At 41.8% G+C, this 25,336-nt stretch overlaps 1 protein-coding gene across 1 annotated transcript; it reads left to right on the top strand.

The window, feature by feature from the left end:
- Nucleotides 1–16,141: 16,141 nt before the first annotated feature.
- LOC308686305 (extracellular calcium-sensing receptor-like) lies at nt 16,142–20,651 on the top strand (the record flags this gene model as incomplete). Its single annotated transcript, XM_081394699.1, has 6 exons — nt 16,142–16,362; nt 16,689–16,980; nt 17,212–18,033; nt 18,170–18,397; nt 19,504–19,627; nt 19,738–20,651. 6 exons carry the CDS (start codon nt 16,142–16,144, stop codon nt 20,649–20,651), a joined length of 2,601 nt encoding a protein of 866 aa, XP_081250825.1.
- Nucleotides 20,652–25,336: the final 4,685 nt, after the last annotated feature.

Here is a 25,336-nt window from a genome sequence, read left to right as displayed (position 1 = left end):
GTTTATTTGCATTTATATTTTAGCTTAATTATTCTTTTGTCTGAGTTGCAAGGTGTCAGGTCTGATGATAAAAGCAAACGCATGGGTGACTGGATTTTGCAAGTGTTGTCATGGAAATGGCAGGTGAGGGAGGAAAAAGGGACGTTCGTAAACTGGCCTGGACAAATGTCCTCAGAACGTCCGTCAGCGAACGTTATAAAACGGACCAAATGCGAACGTCATCGGAATGTCCATCAGCGAACGTTACAAAGCGGACCAAATGCGAACGTCATCGGAATGTCCGTCAGCGAACGTTACAAAGCGGACCAAATGCGAACATCATCGGAACGTCCGTCAGTGAACCTTACAAAGCGGACCAAATGCGGGCCTAAGGGGACGTTCGAAAAGTCCGGGGGACGTCCCTTGTTAGCTGGGTATATTGTGTATTCTCACAGTCTCTCTCTCTCTCTCTCTCTCTCTCTCTCTCTCTCTCTCTCTCTCTCTCTCTCTCTCTCTCGCACACACACACACACACACACACACACACACACACACATACACGCACGTCACACACACACAAGCGCGGCACAGGCACACACCGGCGTTAGTTAATGTCCACTCCAGCATCAGAATGCAACCATTCTTAATCCTTATTGTTGCACAGCGGCCAAAAGTAAAAGTAAAATCACACACTGCTCAATTGAATATGAAGGCAAATGGCTTGCATTAATTCAACCACATTTATCAATTCAATATTAAGCCCAAAATAGTTTTTGACTCACCAATCGGTAGCTTATTTGTACATAAAATTCATCCGCCGTTCTTTCCTCGTGAAGACGTCGATCAAAGCTTTGTAAAACGTACTCGGTTACTAACGTAACCCCGGTTCTCTCTAGAGAGGGAACGAGTACTGCGTAAGCTTACGCTTGGGGGAAAGTCTCTTTCCGCGAGATACTGAAGCCAAAAATTATCCTTAATTTTTATATAATGCAAAACGCGTTGCAGCAGCATGCAGGCATGGGCGAGGCAGCTTGCGCGCCTATTGGCTGCCCTGCGGCAACTGCAGCAGCCTATCGAGAAGGCCCTCTCGTGACACCTTGACCAATGGGGGTGCTTCGCGCCCATTGCATCACGTCCCACCGAAATAGGCGTGGCCTAGGGCTATAAATATAGCGTCGAGACGCTGGTTCACTGGTTTTTCATCGCCGGAGCAAACCAGAGCGAACTGCAGGCACGGCAAGGGTACGCAGTACTCGTTCCCTCTCTAGAGAGAACCGAGGTTACGTCAGTAACCGAGTACGTTCTCTTACGAGAGGTTCTTGGGGAACACAATGTAAAACGCTGTGCGTGCTGAGATCCAATACCAAAGTCCCAAGGGCACGTGCCCGGAGTCCATATGGTACATGATCATCAGGGACTCACAGAGAGTCCAGGAAGAGGGGCTAAAAGCATCATTCCTGAATGAGTAGCAACCCACCAGGGTGCTTTAAGATAATAGTGTTCCACACAGTCAGGGCGAATTTCGGCCTGATCTAATGAAGATTATGGGTCTTACAATTGCCCACAGGGCTACATGATCGATCGGCTAGCATTGCTCGAGCAGTTCCCAGTATTCTGAGCTGATATCGGGGCAGATAGTACTGGCTTATTAGACCGAAAGCAGCTTAGCTTGCAAGGCGGGAACTTCCAGGTTATAAAACCTGATAAATGTAGACGGGGAGGCCCAGCCTGCTGCCATACAATTATCATGTAAAGTAATCCCAGTAGACCAAGCCCACGATGAGGCCATGCCTCTTGTGGAGTGCGCTCTGACACCTAACGGACATTGCAGGCCCTTAGAGGTGTAAGCCAGCACTATGGCATCAACTATCCACCTGGATAGGCTCTGTTTCGTTACAGCTAGCCCTTTAGAGCGCCCGTAGAACGAAACAAATAGCTGCTCTGTCTGTCTGAAAACAGACGAGCGAGACACATAGGCTCTTAATGCCCTGACCGGGCAGAGCAAACTGGCGTCCTTCTCCTCGTCAGGGACCGGTAAGGCCGACAGGGAAATGACCTGGGACCTGAACGGTGTGTTAAGGGATTTAGGAACATACCCGTGTCTCGGTTTGAGCCTGACTATAGAGTCATTCGGCCCAAACTCCATACATGTCGCACTCACTGAAAGCGCTTTCAAGTCCCCCACACGCTTTACTGAAGCGAGAGCCAAAAGAAACGCTGTCTTGAAGGACAAGTGTTTGATATCCACAGATTGGATTGGCTCAAATGGGGCACCTTTCATGGCCTCCAAGACCGTGGAAAGGTCCCATATGGGAACTGAAGGGGGTCTGGGAGGATTTAACCTCTTCGCTCCCCTTAGGAAGCGAATGACCAGATCGTTCTTCCCAAGTGGCTGGCCTAGCGTTGGTTTAGCAAACGCCGCTATAGCTGCCACATAAACCTTGAGCGTGGAAGGGGTTCTACCCTTTTCTAGAAGCTCTTGTAGGAAGGAAAGAACGTCCGTCACCCCACAGTCCTGGGGCGACGCGCCACGGGCTGTGCACCAGCTAGAAAACACAGACCATTTCGAGGAATAGAGCCGTCTCGTAGAGGAGCTCTAGCCTGCGTGATCGTGTTTAGCACTCCCGTAGGGAGGTGAGCGGGTACCCATTGATGGCCCACACGTGTAGGGCCCAAAGCTCCGGGCGAGGATGCCAGATCGAGCCCTTGGCTTGGGTGAGGAGGTCTCTCCTCAAAGGTATTGGCCATGGGGCAGAGCTCGCTAGCTGCATCAGAACTGGGAACCAAACATGGTTTTTCCAGAACGGAGCTACTAGTAGCACTGATCATCCAGTTTCCCTGATCCGCTCTACTACCTGAGGTATGAGCGTGATGGGGGGAAAAGCATAGAGCGGGCAGCGGGGCCATACGTGAGCCAGCGCGTTCCTGCTCTTGGAGAAGTATATCGGGCAGTGAGCGTTTTCTTGAGACGCAAACAGGTCTACTTCCGCTCTGCCGAACTTCTTCCACAGCAGTTGAACTGTCTGTGGATGTAGAGACCATTCTCCTGCTGGAACATTGTTCCTGGACAGTCTGTCTGGTCCCAAATTCAAGTGGCAGGGCACATGGGCTGCTTTCAGCGAGCGTAAATTGTGCTGGGCCCAGACCAGGAGGTGTTCCGTCAGCCTGTGAAGGGTTCGGGATCTGACACCTCCCTGGTGATTTATAAAGGCTACCACCGCCATGTTGTCCGAACGGACTAGAACGTGGTGTCCTGCTATCTGGGGATAGAAGCGCCTGAGCGCTTTGTCGACTGCCATCATTTCCAGGCAGTTTATGTGTAGAAGCTTTTCCCGTTCTGACCATAGGCCAAAGAACGGTCTGCCCTCGAGCAGCGCTCCCCATCCCGAGGTGGAGGTGTCCGTAGACACCACCTTCACACTCGAGAAAGTCCCCAGGCTTACTCCTGACTGGTACCAGTCGGTCGCCGTCCAAGGTTTCAGGGCTGAAACGCATTTCTGATCGACCTTGAGGCGAATACGACCGGAAGTCCACGCTCGGCGCGGCACACGCGCTTGTAGCCAGAACTGTAGTGGGCGCATCCGAAGGAGGCCCAGCTGAAGCACTGGCGATGCTGCGGCCATGAGGCCCAGCATCCTTTGAAACTGTTTGAGCGGGACCACAGCGCCGCAGCGGAAGTTTTCCGCCATGCGCTGAACGGCCAGTCTGCGTTGTGGCGATAGCTGAGCTGTCATAGACAGCAAGTCCAGATCTGTGCCCAGAAAATATATTTTCTGACTGGGAGACAGTGAACTCTTCGCCCAATTGACTTTGAGACCTAAATTCTCGAGGTGCTCGAGTAAAATGGTCGTGTGTTCTATGAGCTCTGTACGAGACTGAGCCAGAACTAGCCAATCGTCCAAGTAGTTCAAAACTCGCATCCCCCGAATTTTCAGGGGAGCGAGGGCCGCGTCCATGCACTTGGGGAACGTACGGGGTGCTAAAGACAGGCCAAACGGTAGGACTGTATACTGATATGTCTGGCCCTCGAAGGCGAATCTCAAAAATCGCCTGTGACGTGTCGCTATTTATATTTGGAAATGCGCGTCTTTCAGATATATCGACGCAAACCAGTCCCCCTGGCGAATTTGCGAGAGGATTTGCCTGGTAGTGATCATTCTGAAAGGGCACTTTGAAAGCGCTCTGTTCAGCCGTCTTAGATCTAGAATAGGTCTGAGACCCCCGTCTTTTTTCGGTACCAGAAAATATCTGCTGTACATGCCCCCTTCGCTCTGAGCTTGAGATAAGGGTTCTATGGCCCTTTTGCTCAATAGTTTCGCTATTTCGCCTCGAAGTAGATGTGCTACTTCCTTTTCTACCGTAGTTTCGATTCGCGCCTCGCAACGGCGAGGGCGTCGAGCGAACTGTAGCGAATAGGCTCTTTTTATAATGTTCAGCACCCATTCTGACACCCAGGGAAGCTGTGCCCATGTATCCGCATGAATAGCTAGGGGTTGAATGAAATCCGCGCTCTGGCCGTGACATTGTGGCGGCTGAAGAGCTCTTATGTGCTGTGACATAGGTGCCGTGCTTGCGGCAGTCGAGGCGGGGGGCGCGCTGATGACAGCGGGCAGCCTGCCCGTGCTTAACTCTGTTATAGCGGGTAGCTGAGAGAAAGCGAGCGGGCAAAACCCCTCGGGGTTTGACATGTCTGTGAGTGCATGTGGGCGCGACACAGCGGGCACATGTGAAGCACTGAATACACTTTTGGTCTGTGACCGTATGTGTTTTGGTTTCGTTTTTACAGAAACCGGAAGACATGCAGTGTGCAGTGTTTGTGGGCACTGAGTTGTGGGCACATTCACTACATTTAATGCACAATCGACCTGAGTCGATTTTATGAGCGCGAGCTCTGTGAGGCAAGCTGTGTTTGTGTGTAGGAATGAGCACGTGATAGTGTGCATTTTTTCTACACTCATAACACCATCGGCCGTGGTCGGAACACCAGGAAATACACTCTTTGAGGGATACATCTGGGTCGCCGTGAAAACGGCGTTTGTAAGCAGGCAAGCGGGTTGTGTTACCGACTTGTTTACTGCTAAATAAGCTGGAACAGTCACATTTTCTGGAACTGAGCGAGCTGGTAGTTTTGGTGGAAGTCTGGCCGCGGCGGGACTTGAACACCGTCGTTTTCCTAGAAGGGCTAAGACGACTTTGAGGCCTCGGGCTTGATTTCAATCTTTGAGCACGGTCTCGAGCTTTGGGCCTGTTGCCGCTGCGAGGCGGCGGCAACGGGTGGTGGTTGCGGCTGTGAGCTTTGAGCAGACGGCTGTTTAGAGCGACCTGTTGCAGAGCTAGCGCGCTTCGGCAGGAAATGCTTCATGGCCTGTGATGTTTTCTGCACCTCAGCGAATCTGTCTGCGAAATCTTTGACGGACGATCCAAAGAGCCCAGCAGAGGAGATGGGAGCGTCGAGGAACGCAGCGCGCTCCGAGTCCGGCATCTCAGAAAGCGTTAACCACATGTGTCTCTCAGCAACGGTGAGAGAGGCCATGATCCGCCCTATGGCCTGTGCAGCAGATTTAGTAGCGCGAAGAGCGAGGTCTGTAGCGCTTCTCAAATCTGAAATGCTTACAGCTTCCAGTCCTTCCTCGTCGAGTTTGCAGGTTGAAGGTTGGCTTGGAAAACTTGTAGCGTGGCCATTGTGTGCAATGCAGCTGCAGCCTGCCCAACGGCGGTGTAAACGCGGCCGTGCAGAACTGAGGTGGTGCAGCAGGCTTTAGAGGGGAGCGCTGTCTTAGCGCGCCGTCCAGCGGAGGGCGGGCAAAGATGAGCAGCTACAGCTTCCTCTACTGCAGGAAGAGAGTGGTATCCTCTGTTTTTAGCATCGTCGACAATGGAGAATGCTGCAGATACAGAGGTTTTCACTCTGGCTGAAAAGGGTGCAGACCAGGATTTTGCGAGTTCTTCATGAAGCTCAGGAAGAAAAGGCGCGGGTCTAGACGGTGTTGCAACACGGTCCCCTTTAAGGAAACAGCCATCCAGTCGGTTGTGTGCTGGCTCCACGGGCGCCGACCACTCGAGGCCGAGGCTCTCAACGGCCTGAGAGAGCAGACGCGTCAGCTCTGACTCAATATTAGCGCGTTTCCCAGACGACCCACGAGCAGGGGGTGCGAGATCCACAGAGCTCGACCAATCCTCACTGCCTGACGCTAGGATAGAGCAGCTGTCCTCCTCTGCAAATGCCACATCATCAGACTCATCCGCGACGGAACCGGCGGCAGACAGCGGCCGTTGTCCGGGGGTGATAGACTCGAGTGAAGCAGGCGGCGAAGCTGGCGGGCGAACCGGCGAGCTCGTCTCAGTGGGAGGAGGTTCAGGGCCTCGCTTTTTACGGCGCGGCAGCGCAGCGGGCTGGGGTGCAGACTCGTGAAACTGTGCCATGCGAGTCCTCAGAGTCGCCATAGGCATCAGCTCGCAGTGAGGGCATCCGCCGTCAGCGAGCGCGAGAGCTGCGTGATCTTCTCCCAGGCAGGAAACGCAAATGACATGGCGGCCCCCGTCGCTGAGAGGGGCTCTGCACGAGCCACAGAAAGTACGAGGCATCTTTAAAAAGACGCTCGGCTCTGCATGCTGCTGCAACGGGTTTGCATTATATAAAAATGAAGGATAATTTTTGGCTTCAGTATCTCGCGGAAAGAGACTTTCCCCCAAGCGTAAGCTTACGCAGTACGAGAGAACCTCTCGTAAGAGAACTCGTCTTTACGGGCCTTCAGTCTCTGGCTCTCAATTTAAAATGTTTAACTCTGTGATCACGGCCGGTGCTGTCATTTTGACTTTGAATTTGGCACGGGGATTAGGAGCTGTGGTGTAACGTTAATGACGTTAGCTGCGCAAATGTCCAGTAATATCTCGATTTTAATTGGTCCATGTCTGATATGTTACGGAGATGTTACTGGCATACCATGTTTACTTCCAAAGGCACAGCAGATTTGTGCTTTTTGCCGTACATGTTAAAGAATACAGGATCGAAGTGCGCATGCGCAACATGGGTTTTTCGCTTGTCGTCTGCAATGAATGGACAGTAAAAGCACTGCTTATTCTACGATTTGTTTTTTATTTGATTATGTGTAACTGCTACATTTGTCATCATAACTTGGAATAACACACATACAGTATTGCATATATAAATCACAAGAATAAACAGTAAAAATACAAATACAAGTTTATTATTTAATAAACATTTTTATTTTTGAATTTTGGCAGGGTAGGCAGTGCCTAGTTTGCCTACCCAGACCGCACGTCACTGATAGTGTGAGCACATAAATCCTGAGCTTTGGCTTTACATTGCATGCGATCTACTCGTTCAGTGTGAGTAGGTAACCTTGCTGAATTCACACAGACATCGCACAGTGTATGCCCGCCTTAACTCAAATTAGCCCGTGATGCAGAGAGTGGCCAAGACTCTCAACATCATGTATTTTCTAATGTCAGGTTTGCATCTTTTCTCTTTATTCCAGAGCATTTGATGTTTTGTATTTATTATCTTTATTATGAAATTGGCATGACACATTTACCTGACATAATAAATTGTTACATTTGATTTTATTCTGACTTGCTCTGAAATAGTTTTCCCAAGTAGATTCGTATGTTACCTCAAATCTGCGTCAGATTAGTGATGACTAATATTTGGCGCAAATTCAAGTGTACTTGTTGTGCAAAGACAAGAAGGGAATTTCCATTTAGGGCAGCAAATGCTGTTTGACAAACCTAAATTTGGGTGTGTCTTACCTCTGTTTTAATTTAATGTTACTTTAGATAAGTGTACGTGAGAAATCACTGCATGGCCAATCCAAAGCTATTATAAGAAAAGTAAAGTTGGTCAACTTATATCTGTAGTAGTGGCCATACCTCTACTGAAGTAAACGTTACTTTAAATTCAAGTGTATGCAAAAAACCATGGGGGCTATACAAAAGTATCTTTGATTGTGTAAGCGTGAATGCGACCATCTCAGGTATATAGCCAACTACCTCTGTTTTGTGACCGAAGCTGGCGAGTTTGTGATCGTGAGACCCGCATAAAACAGAAGACGTAAGGACCTAAAAAGCGACGTAGTTTCCTAATCTGAGCGGGTAAAATATATTTAAAGAGTTAAATAGAACAATCAAATGTATTGCTAAACTATTATATAATTTACCAATTACCAATTGGCAATCTAACTTAAATTCGAGGTTGTGATAAAATGGAGTCAGATAAAAGCTTAAATGGAATTAAAGGGGTGGTAAAACACCTTTTTTCGAAGGCTTGATTGTGTTTGTGGGGTGCACTGTAACATGTGTTCATGCTTCGTTTTTAAAAATTTGCATTATTTTTCACATATTTAACCATTATTCTACACTGCTCTGATCCTCCTTATAAAAACGGTCGGATGATTTCCGGGTTCTATGAAGCCCCCCCCTTCAAAATACGCAATGGGCTCAGATTGGTTAGCTGGCCCAGTGTGTTGTGATTCGCTAACCGCCAAGTGCACGTTGTTCGGAAACGTCACGCCCCCTTATCTTTACCGGTAGTTTGTGCTTCAGTAAACAACGGCGTCAATATTGCCATACCAGTTTGAGCCCGAATCAGACCCAGAGAATGTTAGTGGAGAGGATCAAGCAGAACCTGTTCAAGAACGGCTGTTAAAGGACGTTTCAGAAAGTATGTTTTTTAAGACTGCAGATCGCTATATGACACTGTTACTTTTGTATATTTACAGTAGTACGATTGTAGCTAAATATCTGTCGCCTGAACTATTAACCCAATATGAACACTAAACATTGGCTTTACAACAGTAGCCAAATCAAACACAAAACCATGTTTAGCATGCCTGTAGATAAACAAGCATGTAGATAAACAATACTTAAAAGCTATAATCAAAGAATAATTTACACTGATCACATGAACGACAACAACCACGAACATTCCAAGTTCGCTGCGCTGGTGATATTAAACAGAAGTTTGTATGTGTTTGTCGGATAAGTATGAATTAACGTTAGCATTTAACAAACTGGTTTGTGGAGCCAAACAGCGTTGTCCTTCGTTTACTTCCTTGCTACAACGTACAATTAACAATACAAACTATTACAGGAAAACACAACGACGAAAAATAAATCATACTTACAGGTTGTGGCCCGTAAACAGTTTGTTAAAGTTGGAACTGCTCCATCTTTCAGGACTAGCCGTTGTGCAAATCCTTCATTGGAGGAGGGGTTTATGTAAATATTGGGCTTAGTGATGTCAGCAAGCCCGCAGGAATGTCGTGTAGTCCCTACCGGCCATTTTTTGTAGTTCTTAGAAATTGATTTCTTTAAAAGCAAATATCTCCCTTTGCTTTAAACTTTGAAAGTTGTAACTTTGCAGATGTTGTTTATGCTCAAACAGCAACATTACACACTAACTAAAGTTAGAAAAGTGAAATCGTGTTTTACCACCCCTTTAAATTACTTTACCATGCGGAAAGACAGTATCATACATATTACAGGGCTCCAGACTTACTGTATGGTGCCTTCACGTGCTATGGTAATTATGGTAAATACCAAAAGCCGACATGGAAAATGCATATGAACACCCCCTCATGTGGTATTTTCCACTGGGCAACTCGTAGAATATTTTGATGCACAAGTTGCCGAGATGAGATAACCTTTGACGTTTTCAAAATGGCGGAGAGCAACGCAAGAGTCGTGAATACTGTTAGCGGATAGTTTTTGTAGCCTATACAATGTTGTGTCATTAATGATTGTAATATAATGCGTTAACACTCAATTTTCAACTTCGCCGCAATTTCCTTGGTTCATATGTAATCATTTTATGTCATGTTTTATTTTTTTAAATTATTAATTATGTTTTAATCATCAGAAAGCACCACATTTACGTTTTTTTTTTTTTTTTTTTTTTTTTTTTTTTTTGTAAAGATAAAAAAGATACTCTACTGACACAGACCTTGCGGGTACTACATTACGACAACAAAAGCATTTGAACACAACACACTGGTAAATACCAGTTCACAAGTGGAAAATATCATCTTTTCCATAGCACGTGAAGGCAGCATAATACTTGAGAGCAGTAGCACCAGTGCCACTATGTTCTACAGATGGTGGCGCCAGCACTAGAAGTGCTGGATGGATTTTTAATCATAAAGTTAAAGTTTGCATTAATACGTGCAGTTACTAATAATATTAAATTTGCAAGTAAAGACTGCTCCTATTGTAATAACTGTTAGTCAGTTCAGTGTGATACTATAGAAGAACAATGGTACATTTAATAAGAGTAGAATAGGTTTTTGCATGTTACTTTTATTAATAAAAGTTATATTTATCTGCATCTCAATTCAAGCTCAGTGCTTTACTGTCAAATTTCCAATAAACAAATTTGGTAACACTTTACAATACAGGTGCACTAATATACATTAATTCATGTTTAACTAATGCACAGATAAATCATGAGTTAATGTATGACTCATGAATTAATTAATTATTACTGCATCAGCAACTATTAAAGAGTCTAATAATAAAAGACCAATAATGATTTGCAAATCATTAGCTAATGATTAATTAAAGCAGACAACTGGAAGTTGAAGTGCATAGCTTTGACTAATTGCGGTAATTAACAAATTCATTTACACTATTAGTTAATAAAAGGTTATTAAGGAATTAATACATGATGACACATTTAATTAATAGCAATTCATTTATTACTTAATCTATTAATCATATAGACTCTTTATTAGTTGCTGATGCATTAATAATCAATTAATGGTTTAGTTCTTCATGAGTCATACATTAAATCATGATTATCTGTGCATTAGTTAGGTATTAATGCATATTAGTGCACCCATATTGTAAAGTGTTACCAAATTTGTTTATTGGAAATTTGACAGTAAAGCACTGAGCTTGAATTGAGATGCAGATAAATATAACTTTTATTAACAAAAGTAACATGCAAAAACCCTTTTCTACTCTTATTAAATGTACCATTCTTCTTCTATAGTATCACACTGAACTGACTGACCGTTATTACAATAGGAGCACTCTTTACTTGCTTTCTGTGTAATTTAGTCACAGTTTGAATGAAAGTATTTGTTTGGCCACTGGTTAAATCATAGGCCTACGACTTTACAAACTGTAAAAAACATGTTCATTATTTGTTGCTTTTTTGTAGACACTATAAAATATGCATGGTTTAATGTATAGCATTCTTACCTTAGTATTACGTATGGGCAGATTTCTGTTTTATTACTTAGCAAAAGGTAAATGCATGCCTGACATCTAGAGGACATTCTGAGAAAAATCAGTGTAAGGTAGAAGGCAATAAAACCAGTTGTTTCTCAGCTCAACAGCTCTAAATAAGCTGAGAAGTAATTCACTTAAAAAGTCCAGTTCCTGATTTTCTCTCCCAGTTTAAGGATTGATTTAACAAATAAGCACTATAAATCAATTATATTCTGGCAGCGAAGTAAACACCAAAGGAAATAACATAGATCATCTGAACTTGGACTTTCGGCCATTCCTATATTTCGGTTGTCCACTGTAGGTAGAAGGTAATTTTGTGTTATTGCTCCTAAACTTTGGAACTTACTACACCTTACTCTCTGTAACATTTCTTTACTGTCTACTTTCAAGACCCAGCTAAAAATGTATCTGTTTGAAATGTATTTTCGATAATGTGGCTTCATGTGGCCTCGTGTTTTCAGTGTGTGTGTTCAAATGTGTTTGAAATGTACTATTTTTTTTTATTTATTTAACCTTTATTTAACCAGGAAAGTCCCATTGAGGTTAAAAACCTCTTTTTCAAGGGAGTCCTGGCCAAGAGGCAGCAAAAACACAATCAATTACATTTTATAAAAGTTATACAACACAAATAATTAAAAACATTTACAATTTAAACAGGTCATTTCAGGTTCTCTCAATCTGGACTTAAAAGCATTTAAGGAAATAAGTTTAGATAATTTCAAGTCTTTTTGCAAAAAGTTCCATGCAGAAGGAGCAGAGTAAACAAAAGCCCTTTTTCCCAGTTCTGTACGGGCAAATGGAACAAAGAGCAGCAAGTGATCATTTGATCGCAATGAATAAGAACCAACACTTCTCCATGTAATTAAACTACAGATGTAGGATGGCAACAGACCAAGCATGGCCTTATAGATAAAAATATGCCAGTGCCCTGATCTCCTGTTGGACAACGATGGCCATCCCACTCTGGAATATAATTCACAATGATGGGTCAAGTTTTTACAATTCGTAATAAATCTCAGAGACGCATGATAAACAGTGTCAATCTTATGCAGACATTGTGCTGAAGCGGTCCTATACACCAGGTCTCCATAATCTAAGACAGATAAAAATGTTGCAGTGACTAGCTGCTTTTTTGCTTTAAAAGAAAAACAAAATTTATTTCGAAAGAAAAAGGACAGTTTAAGTTTGAGTTTCTTCACAAGGTTGTCTATATGAGGCTTAAAAGTGAGAGCATCATCAAGCCAGATACCAAGGTACTTATAAGAATGAACCAACTCTATGACATTTCCAGACAAAGTGAACACAGGAGGAGGAGCTTGAGAAACCTTCTTAGTATTACTAAACAGCATCAGTTTGGTCTTATCAGCATTGAGAACCAGCTTAAGCTGCATAAGCGTGCGTTGAACCACATCAAAAGCTTTCTGCAAAGACTCAACCGCTTTAGCTGGGGATGATCCAAAACAATAAATAATCGTGTCATCTGCATAGAAATGCATATTAGCATCCGACACATTGTGGCCTAATTCATTTATATACATAATAAACAAGTGAGGACCTAATATTGAGCCTTGTGGCACCCCCTTGTGGACCTTCACTAATGCAGAACATAAACCATCACATTTAATGCACTGAGTCCTGTCACTCAGATAATTCATGAACCAGAAAACTACACAATCAGACAATCCCAGACAAAGAAGCCTATGCTTTAGAACAGCATGGTCCACTGTGTCAAAAGCTTTCGACAGATCAAGAAAAAGTGATGCACAGAATTGCTTTCTATCAAGAGCGACAAGTATGTCATTAATTACTTTTGTAACAGCAGTAATGGTACTGTGCTTTTTCCTGAAGCCTGATTGCAGTTTAGAAAGGAGTTCATTTGAGTATAAAAACTCTTTTATTTGGTCTGAAACAAGGGATTCTAAAATCTTTGACAAAACACACAAATTAGATATAGGCCGATAGTTAGTTAAAACTGCTGGATCACCTCCTTTAAACAAGGGAGTAACAAAAGCTGACTTCCAAACTGATGGTATTTCATTGTTTTGAATTGACAGATTAAAAAGAATTGTAAGGGGCTCTGCAACAAAATCAGCCGCCTTTTTCAAAAAGTAAGGCTCTATTAAATCTGGTCCAGGAGGTTTTCTGTGATCTAACGCTAAGACTCGGACAGAGAACCAACTGATACAAAATGCTCATTAAAGCAATTTAAGACATCAACTCTGTCGTAGACTGGGAGAGAGTTTTTAAAGACAAATTTTGGGAGGGCTTCATTACTTTTATTCACCGAAAGAGACTTGATGACTTTCCAGAATTTCTGTGGATTATTGAGGTTTTCACTTGTAACTGATAAATAATATTCTGATTTAGCCTTTTTGATAAGAGAGGTACATTTATTTCTTAGTTGTCTGAAAATGGACCAGTCAGTGGCAGAATCACCATTTCTAGCTTTAGCCCATGCCACATTTCGCTGATGGATAATGTCTGACAACTCTGGAGAAAACCAAGGGTTTTCCCGTCCCTTCACTCTGTGCTTTGTCCAAGGAGCATGTTTATTTACATTTTTCTCAAAATTCTCCTTAAAAAGTGTCCAGGCAAGCTCAACGTCAGGCAACAGGCCTAGCTGTCCCCAGTTAATCAAAGATAAATCATGATGATAGGCTTGTTCATTAAAGTTTTTCAAATTCCTCTTTCTAATAATTTGCGATTTACATTTGGGTATTTTACTGCCTCTCGAAGTAGCAATAACACAATGATCACTCAGATCATTACAAAAGACACCCATGGATAAAAATTTATGAGGGACATTTGTTAGAATCAAGTCGATTAAAGTAGATTTATCTGGATTTTTGAGATTAGGCCTTGTAGGTACATTTACCAAACTGGCTAAGACTGATAGAATCACAGAAAGATTTAAATTCATCAGAACCATCACTTAGCCAGTCCCAATTCAAGTCCCCGGCCAATAAAAGTTCCCTATAGTTTAATCTGGACAAAAGAAGCTTTAAAGATGATAAAGCCTCCCTGGAGGCCGATGGAGGTCTATAACATCCCACAACAGTTATTGAAAGGGACTTAAATATCTCAACATTTAAGGCCAAAAACTCCATTTGCTTACAAAAAGACTCAGACAGAACAACTGATGCACCAAATCTTGACTTAACATAGATAGCTACGCCACCACCTTTCTTCGGCCTGTCACTGCGAAAAACATTATACCCATGCACATTTATATCTTCATTAGTAATTGATTTTGTCAACCATGTTTCCGAAATTATCACTATGTCTGCATCTGTAGATTCAATCCAAATTCTAACCATGTCCATTTTGGGTAGTAAACTGCGAACATTAAGATGAACAAATTTAAGTCCAGGCATTGATTTAAATTCAGCAGGGGTCAAAACACATTGCAAACAGGGGCCAGGATTGGGCTGCACATTTCCAGATAGAAGTAGGAGTAGTGTAATAATCAATCTGCATTTCACAGTATATTTTGAAGCCGGCCTATCATATGCTGAAACCAGGCAATGCCTGTCATTAATTGAGAACGACAAATTATACAAAGCAAAATTCTGCAGTTTAGGCAAATCCCAATACTGATCCATCCAGAAGTCCAGGTTCCAACAAAAGTGTAATGGTTCCTGGTGCATGTCAATACTGGTTTTTGTGCCACTATAGTAGGTTTCCTGTATGCCCACCATATTATTAAAACAACTCACCCTAGGATCAGTGCCCAGTTTCAAGTTCCAAGTGACCAACAGGGATAAGAAAATTAAGAAAAATGCCATCGTCATTAATTTACTAATAGTAAAGTTGACTAATAAAAGTACCAGTTTATCTTGTAGAGTATGGCCCAGCTTCCAAAATGATGTTGCAGGTTTAGGCTTGTTAACCCAAGCTCCAGGAGAATGAAGCAGGCCAGGCCCGCTAGCCTAGCTCCAGGAGTATGTAGCAGGCTCAGGCTAGTTTGCCCAAGCTCCAATGAGGATGTAGCAAGCTCAGGCTGGTTAGCCCAAACTCCAAGAAGATGTAGCAGGCTCAGGTTGGTTAGCCCAAGCTCCAAGAAGATGTAGCAGGCTCAGGCTGGTTAGCCCAAGCTCCAAGAAGATGTAGCAGGCTCAGGCTGGTTAGCCCAAGCTCCAAGAAGATGTAGCAGGCTCAGGCTGGTTAGCCTAAGCTCCAGGAGATGTAGCAGACTCAGGCTGGTTAGCCCAAGCTCCAAGAGGATGTAGCAAGCTCAGGCTAGTTTGCCCAAGCTCCAATGAGGATGTAGCAAGCTCAGGCTGGTTAGCCCAAGCTCCAAGAGGATGTAGCAGGCTCAGGCTGGTTAGCCTAAGCTCCAGGAGATGTAGCAGGCTCAGGCTGGTTAGCCCAAGCTCCAGGAGAATGTAGCAGGCTCAAGCCCCGTTTGCCTAGCTCTGTTTAGCCTGGGCTAATAGGATCAGTTGGATCAGGCTCAGGTTAGCAAAGTTAGCTCAGAGCAGAGGTATAGTGTCATTTTTAAACTCATAGTAGTCCACAATCTTCTTAAAAGTTCAAGATGAAATTTCCATATAAATGACTTGTACAACTTAAAACTACAACTTAAAAGGAGTAAAATACTATGAAATCCATTTAAATGAAATCAGTCCAGAGAGAGACACTGAGCAGACCTTAGACTAGCTGCCATCTTGGAGTGACATCATCTATGTAAAGCGACCTTGAGCTATGGAAAGGCGCTATATAAATAAAACATCTTCTTTAAAGTTGTACTTTCATAACCTTGTTTAGAAAAGGAAAAGGAAATCCATGATGAGATCAGATGGTTACGTTGTGATTTCCATGGATAGCACCACCCGCTCTTTTAAAGTAACACCCCTTCAACCACAGCCTTCATCATAAATTAGTTAGCTGAGTGGGAGAAGAAGGGTAAGAGATGTGGATCACACTGTATATTTCTTTATACCTGTCATTTAACTATATCTCTGTAGCATCAATCGTCAGATCAGGTACCTGTCAGCTCCAGGGACGTTTCAAATTGAATGGAATGTACCAGGATGGAGATCTTATACTTGGAGGCCTGTTTCAGGTTCATTTTTTCACAGTGTTCCCAGATCTGAACTTCAAAACGGAACCAGAACCACCACACTGTGAAAAGTGAGTCTGGAGCCAGACTGATTGTATAACTATAAAAGAGGAGAGAGACATATTATTTAAATAAATAATTTATAAGAACAAATATGAATGTTTCTCTTGCCCTCTTTTATCACATTTAATTCGACTGCAGTAATGCTGCCTTGACAAAAAAATAAAAAATAAATAAATAAATAAACATTCTGAATTGAAACTACTGTGTATTTGAGTGTCCGTAAGTGATGTTTGAACTGATGTGTATTTGAAATGTATTAATGGTTCTATTAATTTGTATTATTATTATCTTTTAGTATCACTAAATGTCAACATTTAACATTTGTTTTTCCAAGATTTGATATGGAAAGCTTCCAGCAGGCACAGACCATGGCTTTTGCAATAAATGAGATCAATAAGAATCCCAATCTGTTGCCTAATATAACTCTTGGTTACCATCTTTATGACAATTGTGTGAGGCTAGGAATGGCATTCCGGGCTGCCATATCCCTGGCTAGTGGGACAGAGGAGTCCTTCTCCAGCCTAAACTGCACTGGCCCCCCTCCAGTGATTGGGATTGTGGGGGATCCAAGTTCAACTCCTTCCATTGCGATTTCCAACGTTCTAGGAGTGTTTCGAGTACCTATAGTAAGATGGAATGAAAAAAAGTTAAAATACACTGTCTGCATATGTTTGCACTATTAAGTTAAATTTGATGTCCCTTTCAGCCATATCAATATATTATGTTTCTTCTCATCTCATAACTTATCATCTGTTTGTGTATTTAAAAAAAGATAAAAGCACTAATCATTTTTTGCTGTTTGTCAAACAATTTTTCTGGCCCATGTCTTCTCTTCTCCCTCCACCTCCACTAATTAGGTTAGTTACTATGCCACCTGCTCTTGTTTGAGTGACAGGAAAAAGTACCCCTCTTTCTTCAGAACAATCCCCAGTGATGCTTTCCAGGTGCGCGCTATGGTTCAGATCTTGAGGCATTTTGGATGGACCTGGGTTGGTCTTGTCTACAGTGATGACGACTATGGCATCTATGCTGCTCAGTCCTTTCAGCAGGAAATGCAGGTGTTTGGACATTGTGTTGCTTTTTCTGAAATCCTGCCCCATGATAACAACCACAGAGATATTCAGCGTGTAATGGGAGTGATTCAGGCTTCTACAGCTAGAGTGGTGGTTGTTTTTTCCACGTCATCCTTTCTGTTGCCTTTGATGGATGAGGTTGTGTTGCAGAACATAACAGGAAAGCAGTGGATTGCAAGTGAAGCTTGGGCCACCTCACCTGTATACCACACTCCACATTTCCTGCCCTTCCTCAGGGGCACACTGGGTATTGCCGTTAGGCGTGGAAAAATTCAGGGGCTTCATGACTTTCTGCTACGTCTTTGTCCCAGCAATGATCAAAGAAATAATATGTTGAGGATCTTCTGGGAGAACATGTTTGGCTGCAGTTTAGAAACAGGGGATAAAGATGGAGAGCAAGTGAAAAAGGTGTGTACAGGACAGGAGGATCTGAACACCACAGACACACCATACACTGATGTTTCAGGTTTGAGGGCAGCATATAATGTCTATAAGGCAGTTTATGCCCTGGCACATGCACTACATGACCTGATGCAGTGTGATGAGGGGAGAGGACCATTCAGTGGGAACAGCTGTGCCAACATAATCAACCTGAAACCCTGGCAGGTAAGACCCACGGGTATAGAGCAGATTCCCTCCAGGCATATAGACCAGCTAAATGCGGAAAAGCAAAATATGTGCTCTACATTAATTCAAATTTCAGATAAACTCATAACACCTGTCCTGTCTACAAACTGTACAGCTGGTTCACTATCTACAGAAAGTGAACTTCACCACAGGCTTTGGGGATCATGTGTCATTTGATAAGAATGGAGATGCTCTGGCCATCTATGATGTGTTGAACTGGCAGCCGAGCTCTGATGGGTCAATAAGTATCTATAAGGTTGGTGTAGTAAATGAGGGGGCGGCAACAGGGATGGTGTTCACACTGGATGAAGAAGCAATTTACTGGAACTTTGAGACAAAAAAGGTAACAAACATTGCATGTTAATGTCATCATTTTTGCATATATTGTCACTGTCAAGCGGAAACCTCATAAACCCCCAAATTTTGTCAATTTCATATTTTTTCACAAATCGATGCTATTGGTCAGTCCCCACGTGGGTCTGTTATTTTTACAAATTATTAACCAATCTAAAGTGTTGAAAATGGCTTGAGAGCAAATCTCTTAAATCCATTGGACACTTCAACTGTCTGAGAATCCTCTTAACTCCACCTCCTTTTCACTCCGTGGCGGGAGCCTCCGCGGCATTTGGCTCCTCAAGATTGAAAGTCGCAACGATTAAGAAATACTCGTCGAGCAACATGTAAAGCAAGCCTTAATGAACTTATCTGTGTTAAACTATGATATCAGTTACTGATGTATTTTAAATATCTACTTATTACTAGGCTTATTATACATGTGCATTTAAGTTTTAAAATGTATCTAATATAATAATGTTACTTGAACTGAATTAAATGTTTTGAATACCACCATTAAATTATTGTTTTTATTATTATTTTACTGACTCGTAGTTGGCACTGTGCATGTAAAATACCCCAAGTAGCAAGGTTTTTATTTATGGGAGAAAAAAGGGCTGTCTACTGGCGCCAAGTAAGCCTATCTTTGGATAACTCTGTCTGTTTTTTAGACAATAATGAGTGAAAATAGTTGGGTTAGATACATTTGAGTAGGCCTGTTTTGTTAAAAATAAATAACTGTAATGCTTAGGTGCAGAAGGAAGCCCGTGAGCCAGGAAGGTAAATTTGCGTGCAGATTAGGCTAATTTCCGCCTATTAGACAGCCTAGCCAGTTCATCATTTTTTGTTTTGCATCACTTATAGCTCTTAAACCTTTAAAATGGAGTTTAGGAAGATGTATGTAACCACAGTCGTTAGCTTTGGTTAACTATTGAAGCCTTTTCTCTTGTCAAAAGGCTCAACGCGACCGCCGACTTTGTTTGCGTGCAGATTAATTCCCGCCTATTAGACAGCCTTGTCAGTTTATCGTTTTATTTTGGTATTGCATATATGCTTTGATATACGCTTATCATTATGTAAAAAAGATAAACACATGAATGATGATGTCTGTTTTAGCACCCACGGTCTGTGTGCAGCGAGAGCTGCCCTCCAGGAACCAGACGAGCCACAAGGAAGGGCCTTCCTGCCTGCTGTTTTGACTGCCTTCCATGCGGAGATGGAGAAATTTCTAATACATCAAGTGTTTATTCTATTGACTAGTTTACTGTTGGCAAACAGTATTTGACTTTAATTTGAAAATATCCCAGTTTTCTCCTAAATTCTTGCCTTCTCTCTTTTTTTTAATCACAGATGCTATTGAGTGCGCAATGTGTCCAGATGAGTTCTGGTCCAATACAGATAAAGATCAGTGTGTCCCTAAAGATGTAGAGTTTCTGTCCTATAAAGAACCTCTGGGCATCTCTTTGACCACTGCATCTCTCATTGGCACCTGCTTCTGCGCTCTTGTGATGGTCATCTTTGCTCTTCACCATAACACTCCCATAGTACGCGCCAACAATTCAGAGCTCAGCTTCTTGCTGCTGTTGTCACTCAAACTTTGTTTCCTATGTGTGCTTCTGTTCATTGGTCAGCCACAGCTGTGGACATGTCAGTTAAGACATGCTGTGTTTGGCATAAGCTTTGTCCTGTGCATCTCCAGCATCCTGGTCAAGACTATGGTGGTAATAGCTGTGTTCAAGTCATCTCGACCAGAGAGCAAAGGAGCGATGAAATGGTTTGGAGCAGCTCAGCAAAGATGCACAGTTCTAGTCCTAACAGCCCTCCAGGTTGTGATATGTGCAGTCTGGCTATCAACTGCCTCTCCAACACCCCATAAAAACAACCAGTATATCCGATCTAAAATAGTATATGAATGTGCTATTGGCTCAGTGGCTGGTTTCTCTCTACTGCTGGGATACATTGGACTATTGGCAGCAGTAAGTTTCCTGTTAGCCTTCCTGGCGAGAAATCTTCCAGATAATTTTAATGAAGCAAAGTTCATCACTTTCAGTATGTTGATCTTCTGTGCTGTGTGGATTGCGTTTGTTCCAGCATATGTGAGCTCACCGGGGAAATATGCAGTGGCTGTAGAGATATTTGCCATTTTAGCTTCCAGTTTTGGATTACTGGTGGCCATATTTGCCCCAAAGTGCTACATTATCCTTTTACATCCAGAGAGAAACACTAGACATGCCATAATGGGAAGAGAAACACAAATGAAATAGTTTTACATGCTGTCTGCATATCTCTGGTATATGCATTTTTGACCAATCAATACCCTGCTTGTAGACATATGTTATAAATGTTCCTAATGCATGTATTTGAAAGACTTGTAGTACATGCAGATGACTCATATACAATGCCTGTTTGCATATTTTATTGAAACATGATATAATCACAAAAGTTGTTGATTTACAAAAAAAAAGTAAAGTAACAATAAACAGGGAAAACCAATTATGCATTTATGCTTTTTCTAGTTTTTAATTGCCTGGGTATTACTGATGAAGGCCATTGTGTGTTCCATATTTTTAGTCAGCCCTATTAAATATGTATCGGATATGAATAAGGAAAAGATATGGATCTTTCGAAAACAGCACAGAAGATCAGCATCTCTCTGGTGACATATGCAGGACTTCTGGCCATTTCTGCCCAAACAATGTCCACTTCTTCCAATTGACTACATGCTCACATTTGGCCCATCCAATTAACAATGGATGTATAAAACCAATTCCCTATTCCCTATATTCCCTATTTTTTCACTTCTATGAAATCTCTTCAAATATCAAACAGGCATTATCACTGTTAAACACAGCTTCAATAAATCCAAGCAGCATATTGAAAATAAATATATTAGAAAATAAATACAAAAATATATAAGCAAATTTTATCAAATTAAATTAAACTTTAAGTTAAGGGGTTTAATTAATATTTTTTTCAAATGCTTTAAGGATTGAACTTACATTTTTAAATGCCACAAAACTTGGAGAAACCTTAACAAATCTACATTTGTATAAATAAAACTTATCCATAATTAAAATATTATTGCACAAAAATCAACATCTTTGTTTTGCATAAAAACACCAAACACCAACAATGTGATATTCAAAAGTAGTTACATCAGTTCAAAATCAATTACATTCTTTGTAATTTATGTCTCAGTTTACATATGTAACCCTGGTTTCCTGATAAGGGAACGAAAAGCTGCGTCAGTTGCTGACGCTATCGGGGCGCGTCCCGCGGAACATGTGTCTGAAGCACGTGTGAAATCACACTAATCTTATAAGCAGACGGCAGTCTGATGACGTCACATGGAGTGCCCTAGTGTATAAAATGGTGCCTGCATTACACGTCGTCAGATTTGGATTGTCTGAAGGAAGATGCGCAGACATGCCCGAAGCATGACAACATGACACAGCATCTCTTCAAAGAGAACCAGGTTACATACATCACTTGAGTCATTCCCTTTGGTAGGGAACTCAATACTGCATTAGTTGCTGACGCTATGGGGTTGTTTATACCCATCACGCCATGATGACCAATGCCTGCTCGTGTGCTGTGAAGGTCAGGCTTAATCACAGAAGGACTCGATGAGCCTCAGCCCAGAGTAAATGTGTTAGCAACCAAATAGGATGCATCCTGTGACACCACAACCTTGCTAGTGTTATTATAGGCACTAGAAAAAGAGCCCTGAAGCTTCCATGCTCAACCATTCCTGACACAGATACTCTTGTACCAGTCTGAGCCAGAGCTACAGGACAGCCCAGAGCCCCAAAGAGCAGAGCTATCAGAGGAGACTACAGACATACCCTCGGCTTAGGTTCATAGCACTACATCCAGTTGTCGAACCAGGCCACAGTTAACTGAGTCACTCGCAGCAACTCTACTAGGGCTGCAACAAACGATTATTTTGATTAATCGAATGAAAAATCTATTATTATACATACATTTTTTTTATATAAAAAAATCATTTTAATCCATTATTTTAACCCTTGTGTTATGTTGCGGGTCAATTTGACCCGTTTAGATTTTCTAGTTGTTGGAAATACTGGTTAACCTATGTTTTTTTTCTTGATATTTTGTGACTTTTTCTCATTTATCATCATGAACATGCATGCAAAGTTTCAACATGCTGGTGTTTTTTGACATATACAAACAAAATTACTGTTCCTTTCGTGATGTTCGCGGGTCAATTTGACCCGCATATTTTAACGCTCTAAGGCAACTGTACGGACCCAAAATAATAACATTTCTTGGTTATATTTTGTTATTTTATTTTTTTACTACCTTATGAAGCTAAAAAAAATTGTTTTACACACTTATTTCAATACAGAAAAATATTTTGTCAGCCACAGATGGTAAAAATTACCTATCATTTATTTTTTCAAGCTACCTGAAATAACATTAAACCTTTTTTTTTTTTCTTGATATTTTGTGACTTTTTCTCATTTATCATCATGAACATGCATGCAAAGTTTCAACATGCTGGTGTTTTTTGACATATACAAACAAAATAAATGTTCCTTTCGTGATGTTCGCAGGTCAATTTGACCCGCATATTTTAACGCTCTAAGGCAACTGTACGGAACCAAAATAATAACATTTCTTGGTTATATTTTGTTATTTTATTTTTGATCATGACGTGCATGCAAAGTTTCAACATACTGGTGTTGTTTTTTTTTTGACAAATACAAACAAAATTACTATTACGTTTGTGATGTCCATCATAGGCAGCTATTCAAAAGCAACTGTACAGACACAAAATAAAAACATTTATTTTATGTATGTCAGGGCATCAACTCCAGTTCTAAAGTGTAAGTGTATCTAAAAGTGCTCTAACCCAAACCATACACACTTGAAAAAGCTAAATCATGGTGTTCAGAATTAATTGCAAATTACAAATGAACATCTTTGACAGACACAGATAGTAAAATAAGCTCTCATTATATATTCAAGATATCTGAAATATCTTGAGACATCGACATAGACAGCAGGAAAAATTAGCTCAGATTAACTGATTAATTGTTCAGTTATGATGTTCTAAGCAAAAAAAAAAAAAAAAAAAAGTAAAAAAAATGTATATGCAAATATATATAAATATAACGTATATTCAAATTTTAAATAGTTTTAAAAAATGGTTAAAAAACATTTTCATTAAATCATATCTTCAGATATATATTTTTTGGAATATTTGACAAATGCTGATATTAAAAGTTTACAGTTTGAACCTGAATCTTTGTTGTTTTTCATAGTGTGATTTTTGAGGAATTGTATTGAATCCAATGCAGGTCAATTTGACCCGGACCATAAGGGGAGTGCACAGAATTCCAACATAACATGAGGGTTAAACGATTTTATTTCATATCCTGCCCAATGTTGTCCTCCAAACAATGTGTAATATAAATCCTAAGAAAACAAATATAGAGAATGTGTCTATGTCGCCTATGCTGTACATTAAAAGCAAAAAAGGGTTCAAATACATTTCTAAGACATTCTAAACGTAAAAACAAATGATTGCTTACTATATTAATCCAGCAACAACTAAATTTAAAATAATAATAAACAAAAAACAAAAGCACAAAATGTTAACTTGAACGAGGTATGAATAACACGATCACTTATATTACATTAATGGGCTATTCCAACAAAAGTGCCTTTACTGTTCCTGCTGTCATAGATATGATTACTTGTCTTACATGTAGAATTTTAAAACTACACTTCATTTCTAATAAAACATTTTTATAATGTATTTTAGTCAGAACTATTGCACTCCTATTCTACTGCGCTCCGTCTGTTTGACGCGCATGCGTGCACCGGCGCTCGTTCATTGAAATCATTGAAGTTTAACAAGATGTTTGTTGTCAGAATGTGCAAAATGGAAATACCTGTGGGACTCTCTAACATTTACAGATGAGGACATAACCATATAATGTAAGTTATGCGCTGAGGAAAACACGTGTTGTTGTGTCAGTGGCTTTAAATTGCACACACGTCAAGGCACGACATGGCAAGACGTGGTAAAGCTTATGCTTTAGTTTGAAGTGCTTATAAATATAAATTCTCATGTTTTGGATCATGTGGATCATTACTTGGATCATGTACCTTTCCTGCAGCAGCTCACTCTGTAGCCTCCACTGTTTTCCATGTGTTTTGTCCATACAAATGGGTTATTCACCACAGTAAATGACTGGCTGATGTTTCCGAACACAGAGTGCAGACTAATGATAATAATATAGCTGTAATTATAATGAAAATTTGATTATCGATTAGCAGCCATAAACTCTACATTATCATACCATCCCAAACACAAGCCTTAAGTGGACTTAAGACGATTACAATTCCACCAGTCTGGAAACGTGCCCGCTCTACGACCTTAAGTTTTAAAGCCCATCCAACGGGAAGCGTATATACCTATTACAACCCCAAAGAAACAATGGGAAAAATGGGAATACAAGAGAATGGGATTGTGACAAGCAGGGCGGCACCGAGAGCCGTGGGAACAGAGCAAAACCTGGGAGGATGAAGGGGCCTGCTGTCAGAGAGCCCTCGCTGCTGAGGGGGATTGTGGTGCTGACAAGGTCGTGCAGCACACATTCGCACCCCTCGCCCCAACGCCATCCAGCCTGCAGCCTCCCTCCACCCCTCCTGGAGATGAAGTCAGCGGTGGAGCAACTGCAGAGGTGCTTGGTCCGAACAGAGGGTGAATTCCCACCCCAGGAGGTAATAGCGGTGAGTGCTTCCACCTGAGGTACAGCATGGCAGCTCTTCTCCCTCCACCTCCTGTGACAGGACCGCCCTCAGCCCTTTGTCCAATGCGTCCGTCTGCAACAAAAAAGAGAAACTGAAGTCAGGAGAGTGTTATCGCAGTCCACCACACAGAGGAGCCTTTATCTTAGTGAAAGCCTGTTGACAC

Source organism: Scardinius erythrophthalmus (assembly GCF_964197995.2).
Source record: "Scardinius erythrophthalmus genome assembly, contig: HAP1_SCAFFOLD_112, whole genome shotgun sequence".
Taxonomy (NCBI): domain Eukaryota; kingdom Metazoa; phylum Chordata; class Actinopteri; order Cypriniformes; family Leuciscidae; genus Scardinius; species Scardinius erythrophthalmus.
This window is presented reverse-complemented; position numbering and strand designations above follow the sequence as displayed.